A 7,561-nucleotide genomic window follows, 5' to 3' on the forward strand; every position below is an offset into this window, starting at 1 on the left:
TGCTGACAGTAAGGCAGAGCCACAGGCCGGAGCTGCAGGAAGGACAGACACCCTCCCGACCAAGGCTGAGGAGCCTGACAGTGACCCACGCCTGCCTGATGGGAAGGGCAGCCTGCTCTGCATGGAGCAGGCCTGAGGGGGTGCCGGTGGGCAGCCCTCTCTTCGTAAAGGGTTTGGCTGGATCGAACCAAAGGACGAGAAGGTCCTAAATGCCCACATCACAGAAGAGGCCTCAACAGAGACAGCCCAGGCAATATCCAAAGACAGTATCATCAACTGTCACTCAGGACCATAGCGCGCCCACAGAACAGCCAGCCTTGGACCATATAACTTCTAAAGATAGCTCAAAAAATTTTTTGGGGAAAAAAAAAAGGACTGGTTTTAGAAGATAACATGTCTTCTCAACAGCTTCTCCAAGTTCAAGTTCAGGACCATTAAAACTATTTCACTAGAATTCCCTCATTAACCAACCACTTACCAGGAATCAGGTGTCGTTCTGGCTGTTGGGGCAGAGCAGTAAGTGAAACAGACAAAAATCCCTACCATCATAAATCTTACTCCTGCGTAAGTACTACAGCAACACTAATTACTATTGCTGTACTTATGCTGTTATTGCCGCTTAACTGTGTGTCAGGTGAGATCAGCATTAGGGAGAAACTATGGTGGGGACTCAGAGAAGGATGTGCTGGGGGCACAGCAGCATTACACCGGTGCGCAAAGGCCAAGGCGACATCTGAGCAAAGCCCACAAGAGGCCGGGGGTGGACCAGGTAAACGCCTGGGTAGAGATCCGAGGAGGAGAGGCCAGAGAGAAGGATCGGGACATCAAGGAGGAAAGAGGGAGCAGTGGGCAGGCGGGGATGGATCTGAAACCACTAGAACTGACTCTGAGCAGAGAAGGATGGTCTGGCTCTCCTTTGCAAAGGACCACTATCTGCCAAACAGAGAAGAAGCCACAGGGTCCAGGACAGAGGCAGGGAGGCAAGTGTGGAATGAGAAGGGCATCTTTCCACCCACAGCACCTCGGCTACATGCACACACGGTCCTGCCATCTTTCTGGGTCTGCAGTTGTGGCCAAGGGTGGTGGGCAGAGAGCATCCAGTCCACGGCACAAGACCAGTGTTTTGGAATCTGGAACCAGAGCTCCCACAATGCCCCTGGCAGTATATATTCCCTCTTGGAATAAAACAGAAATAAAAACACACACAGAGTCTCTCAAAGGCAGGTTAACCAAACACAAGTCAGTGTAGCCTGGGGGGACAGAAGCTGGTGGCATGGGAGAGGCAACGGCATCACAGGCCACGCCACTCCAGGGCTGTCAGGGGTATGGATACACTAATGGCACAGACACGGTAATGAGCCAGTCCTTCTAATCTCTGATGCCAGCTCTTCGCAAAAGCGTATCCCAAAATACCTTAGGGTTTAAAATATTTAATAGTTAAAACAGCACCACTTAAACTCCATCCCCCCACATAACACTCTCTGCTTTCCAAAACGCATCTGATGCCCCAAGATGCTCTCTCTTCTCTCCTCCCAAGGACTGTGGGAGCTAACACCACATAAGCCGCTCCAAAACATGCACTCGCTCGGGGCTCCTGCAAGGTCGGGGCGACCTGGTCTGATCCCGAGGTGCACAGGGCACGCCAGCCTCCCTCTCAGTCTCAGACAGCAGCCTAAGGACCAGGAGAGGTTTCGGGGTTCCCGCACGCCCTGCCCTCGCCATACTGAGTGCCTGCTGGCCATCCTCACGCACAGAAGCTCCCACGTATATCATCCCCCCACTCGTTCTGACAAAAACTGGGCTAAGAACAGGAGAAATGGCAGGGCACCCTGAGAGAGGAGGAGCCCGGGCGGCTGTGAGCAGGCCAGCGAGAGGCACACCCATCTGTGCCCTGACACCTCCCCGTGCGCTGGAAAGGAGGAGAGAACACACAAGTGCCAGCGAAGCCTCCTTCGGCTCTCAAGAGCCTTCCCCTGAAAACATGAGAAACAGCTGGATTTAAAAATAATAAAACTGTAAAGATGTTTCTCACACCCATTAGTTTTCTTTCATGTTCCCTTTAAATGTCTCCCCGGAATCGAAGGACTGACCACAAGCCATTAGTAAGGAAATCCAGCCAAGTAAAAGGCTAAGATGTAAAGGGACCGAATAATTCACCATCATAGGTAGAGGGTTAAACATAAATTACCCTAAATACAGGCTTTGCCTAGTATTATTTCTGGGACTATACCAAGAACATGTAAGCCCATAAAGCTAACTTAGAAAACTGTTCTGTAATCAATTATCTTAGTCCAGCTGCTCTCTTATCAGCTTTGATGAACACATGACATTCTCACACATACAAACAGGCACCTCCTAATTTAAACTTAAGGCCACTAATTACCCATTTATACACACAGGCTATGCAAGCATACTGAAATAAAGAAATGTATTTGCTTTACAAGTAAAGATTCGTTTATTCTAACACCATCAAACTACTTGTTAATTAAGAGACAGGATTTACCAGGCAGGAGGAGATCAATAGTTCTGAATCTTCTTTTGTCCAGTTGTAGGCTGTGTATTCAAGGGCATTATTCTCTCCTTGCTGTTTGCACATATAAGCACAGTTTCTTTCAAAAACGGTGCGGATGCCTTTAAACAGAATCACACTAGTAGTGCAACCCATCCCCAAGGTGTGGATGTTCAGATTTCTAGCAAGCTCTACTCCATTTCCACATCATCGTCCTTGGCTCTGCAGAGCAGGCTCCCACTGTACCATCTTCATGACAGGCAGTTGCCGACACCAGAACAGAAGGGAAGCTCCGAGCTGCTGTACTAGATTCCGCTCCTGCCCAACAGCCTGACAAAAAAAATCCGGGCTCCGAGCAGAAAACAGGAGGGGAGGTGCAAAAACAAGATGACACACCTCGGATGCACCAAAACCTTTAAAGTATCGTTTTTCCAATAGATTTCTTCACTGTTAATGTCAAAGAACAAATAAGCAGAAGATTTCCATGTGATTACTGGAAAACCGCCGGCTCTTGTGATTTGCCTGGGATTGTTCTGAATCTCAGAACCTGCCCAAAATGAAAAAGACGGTGCCAGACAGCCACCCTGCTGCAGATGCTGCTGGAAGGCACAAAGAATGTTCATCTGCTGCAAGAAACCTCTCTCCCAGAATGCTTAGCCTAGCATCTATATTAGCAAACATCTCTTTCCTTGACCTAAATATGCTGTTTGTTTAATCCTGCATCAGCGAGGAACAGAGAAGCAAAAGGGAAAAAAAAAAGTCCAAAAACGAGAGGAATCACTAAGATGACTGCTGCTATGGAAACATGTGTAAGCCCACTTCAAACAACCTTTTGCGTGTGTGGGTAACAGCTTGCTGACAGCAAACCACAAGGGAACACGAAATTGCTGTGTCAATCCTGACTTCTGCCCACTTCCACCCTTTGCTACAAAGGGAGCTGGCAAGTTTTGCACTGCCTAAAGGAATTCTCCTGGGTCTCCTACCCAAAGATGCAAATGAGAACATGGATACGGGGTGACCTGGCACCTTCTGAAGCCATGGCAAATGCCCGTTTAAGTCCCACAGATAACAAGGTAATTATTTTTGATGAATAAATAATCCAGGTCCTTCCTCCACAGAAAAACTCAGTAACACTACACTACCTGGTACGTATCTCTGGGGATGGCTGATAGGAGAGCTTGGCATTGACATAACAGCAAGTTGGCTCGGGCTGTTTTCCTTTTAGAAAATGGAAAGGGAATTACGTAAAAAGACCAGTTGAACACACAGGGAAACCCCTCCCACCCACCACATGCATCTAGAAAAGTTACTGCTCTTTTAAAATCTGTTCTCTTATTCTCCCCTTTTTCACAAAACAACAGATGGTTTTCATTTTCTATCTATAGATCTCAAAGTTGGAGTGAATTATAATTGAGTACCTGTAAGTTGGTAATAGAAACCTGTGTAACACAGTGAAAACAGATCTTCAGAGAACACCAGGCAGTCACATAATTGTAACATTTCTGTTTTCCATGTTTACCTACTAGGCCCAACATATAAGCAAAAGTCTAGGTTCCTCTAGCTCCTGAATTTTTATGCAAAGTGTATCAAATAGCTACAGAGAGCAAAGGAGTAGTGATACTGGCCACAGGTGGAAAAAAAAGCCCCAGACTAGATACATGTGGTCTATAGAATCTGGAGAGGATGGGCTTCAGAACGGTAATTCTGTTAAAACAGGGCTACAGTGTCCAAGGTGATACCCAAATCCTGACATCAGGAGATCCTTGTCTGATGTGACATCACAATGCTGGAGAGAAATAACATGAATATTGCAGACTAAAACACTAAACACCTTGGTTAAAAAATATCTGCCTTGAGCGTTCCCATTGTTGCTCAGGAGTAACAAACACAACTACTATCCATAAGGATGCAGATTTCACCCCTGGCCTTGCCCAGTGGCTTAAGTATCCAGTGTTGCCATGAGCCGTGGTGTGGTTCACAGATGGGGCTTGGATGGGCATTGCTGTGGCTGTGGTATAGGCCAGCAGTTGCAACTCTGGGTTCGACCCCTAGCCCGGGAACTTTCATATGCCGCAGGTCTGGCCCTAAAAATCAAAAAATAAAAATAAAAAAACTAACTGCCTTGAGATTTCAGAAAATTCACCAACTAACCTAACTTCTGTACTGTAAAGGAAACAATTTTTAAAATAATACTTAAGTGAATAAATAAATAAAGATGGGAGTTCCTGCTGTGGCAGAGTGGATTAAGAACCCAACTGCAGCAGGCACAGTGGGTTAAAGGAGTCAGTGTTGCCACAGCTGTGGCATAGGTTGCATCTGTGGCTGGAATTCAATCCCTGGCTCAGGAACTTCCATATGCCATGAGTGTGGCCATTTAAAAAAAAAAAGCACTGGGAACTATGTCTAGTCACTTATGATGGAACATAATAATGTAAGAAAAAAGAATGTATACATGTATATGTGACTGGGTCACCTTGCTGTACAGTAGAAAACTGACAGAACACTGTAAACCAGCTGTAATGGAAAAAATAAAAATCACTATAAGTGAAAAAAAAGGTACCTAGAAATTTAAACTTAACTTACTATTATTACTTATTTTAGACATCCTGGCTACAGAAGCCAGCGAATACTATTAAGATACAAAAGATCATGTTTGAACTTTACAAAGAATCATAAATGATAACCAAGCAAAGCTAAAGCTGCTAGTATATTCTATCTGATTTACTTAAAATCCTAAGTTAATATTTAAAATAATGGAAGAGAATAAACAATTTCCTAACAATCGTTCAAAGGAAAAAGCACTGTTTTCGAGATACATTAATAAGCATTTAAGCAACTTGTATCAATTTTAAATATTAATCACTTTCCAACCAACAAAATTAGTGGGCAAGAAAAACATGAAACATTTAGAGCCAAGAATTCAACAAGGTCAAAAAGAGAGTTTCATGCTAATAAAAGCATGACAAAATGAATCCTTCAAAATATATATGTGGTTTCAATTATTTTTCTGCCTCAGAATGATCTCAGATAGTTTAAAATGATAATTACCATGAATTCCGTCAGAGGACATGAATGGATGGATAATATCTATTGGCAACCAGCTCAGCTACCTACAGGGTGCATATTTCAATTCAGAGATCACATTTACTATCATATCGTGAAATATCACCGCTAACTTACACACACTCCCAAGACTGGATGTCCCCTTTGGGACCCAAACCCATGACTTCCTCTTCTGCCAGTGATACCTGGCTCTCCCAGTACCAGCCCACCCTCAGATATTCCAAGTCAGTCATCTTCTAATATGACAAATCAGGACAGCACAGTAGGACCACACAGTGGAATGTTATTCAGCCGTAAAAAAGGAATGAAGTACTGATGGATGCTGCAATGTGGGTGATGCAGAAAAAGTCATGCTGAGTGTAAAAAGCCAGGCGAAAAAGACCTCCTGTTATACAATTCTCTTTGAACAAAATGTCCAGAAAAGGTAAATCCATAGAAATAAAGTGTAGATTAGTGGCCACCAGGGATGGAGGGTGACTGCAAATAGCTACGGAATTTCTTTTAAGGGTAATGAAAATGTTCAGAAATTGGTGTTTCTAGCATATATGTTGTCTCTACACAATATACAGTCTGTGGCTATACTAAAAACCACCCGAATGAACACTTTTTATTGAAGTAGTTGGTGTACAATATTATGTAAGTTACAGTGTACCATATAGTGATTCACAATTTTTAAAGGTTATAGTCCACTAATAGCTGCTAAAAATACTGGCTATGTTCCCCATGTTGTATAAGGAACATTTTATTTTTTATTTTTTATTTTTTTTTCTCTTTGCCATTTCTTGGGCTGCTCCCTCGGCATATGGAGGTTCCTTGGCTAGGGGTCTAATCGGAGCTGTAGCCACCGGCCTACGCCACAGCCACAGCAACTCAGGATCTGAGCCATGTCTGCAACCTACACCACAGCTCACGGCAACGCCAGATCGTTAACCCACTGAGCAAGGGCAGGGATCGAACCCGCAACCTCATGGTTCCTAGTCGGATTCGTTAACCACTGCACCACGATGGGAACTCCAAGGAACATTTTAAAAGGTGAATTTTGTGGTATGTGAATACAACAAAGAGCCTGACTCCTTTTTGAGGTTCTACTGCTAACAGCTTTCAAGGCTCACCTCTCTTTCTTCCCCTTGTGGGCAAATGATAGAAAGGGCCACAGTGGCACCCTCCTTCAACGCCAGTGGGAAATTCAGGCCACTCTCGGGGACCCTCACCCCAGCCTCACCCTCTAACCACCACAAAATCCTCAAGCTGGTCTCCTTTCTCTGCTCTGTCAAGTTTTTTTAGGACCTGCTTGGGCCCAGCCCTGCTTTTCTCAGAGAACTTCACTCTGGGTGTAATAAATCTTGTCACCCTTCTGGGGTGCATCCCGTTTATATGGAATGACTCCAACGGTAAATTAGATCTTAATAAAGCCGTTGTGTAAAATAGGAGGGGCAGGAGTTCCCATCGTGGCTCAGCAGTTAACCAACCCAACTAGCATCCATGAGAACATGGCTTCAATCCCTGGTCTCGCTCAGTGGGCTAAAGATCCAGCAGTGCCATGAGCCATGGTGTAGGTCACAGACGCAGCTTGGGCCTGGCGTTGCTGTGGCTGTGGTGTAGGCTGGTAGCTGTAGCTCCGATTAGATCCCTGGCCTGGGAACCTCCATATGCCATGGGTATGGCCCTAAAAAGACCAAAAAAAAAAAAAAAAAAAAAAAAAGAAAGAGAGAGAGCACAGAGGATAGTATCTACTCCTCCTATTCCACAAGGTTCTCAAGTTCAGATACAATAACAGGAGAGAACTCAAAGAAGAAATTGCTATAAATATGTAAATAGCTGCTGTTTTCTATTTCATGAAGGATTACTACATGACGGCCACCATGCCTGACACAGTCACCAATGTCTGAATGCTGCTGGGGCCCCACTGCCCAGGAATACACTAACCTGGGAGGTACCTGGGGCTGCCCTCGGGGCATGCATTTTCGGTCTGGGAAAGGGGCTCCACGC

General features: G+C 44.9%; 1 protein-coding gene across 14 annotated transcripts in view; it reads right to left on the bottom strand.

Moving 5' to 3' along the window:
• DOCK9 (dedicator of cytokinesis 9) overlaps positions 1-3,349 on the bottom strand; it is a 222,272-nt gene extending 218,923 nt beyond the window's left edge. For all 14 annotated transcript variants that reach the window (XR_014819789.1, XR_014819790.1, XR_014819791.1 and 11 more), the window contains exon 1: positions 2,504-3,349. Coding sequence is in view for 9 of the 14 variants with exons in the window: in XM_021065839.2 (XP_020921498.1) it covers positions 2,504-2,665 (162 nt within the window). In the remaining 5 variants the exon portion in view is untranslated. The remainder of the gene's footprint in view (positions 1-2,503) is intronic.
• Positions 3,350-7,561: the final 4,212 nt, after the last annotated feature.

The sequence above is a fragment of the Sus scrofa genome, chromosome 11, assembly GCF_054392235.1.
Source record: "Sus scrofa isolate SSC_HxYL_T2T_F1_AM1 chromosome 11, Sscrofa_HxYL_maternal_Yorkshire_Landrace_v2.0, whole genome shotgun sequence".
NCBI classification, from domain to species: domain Eukaryota; kingdom Metazoa; phylum Chordata; class Mammalia; order Artiodactyla; family Suidae; genus Sus; species Sus scrofa.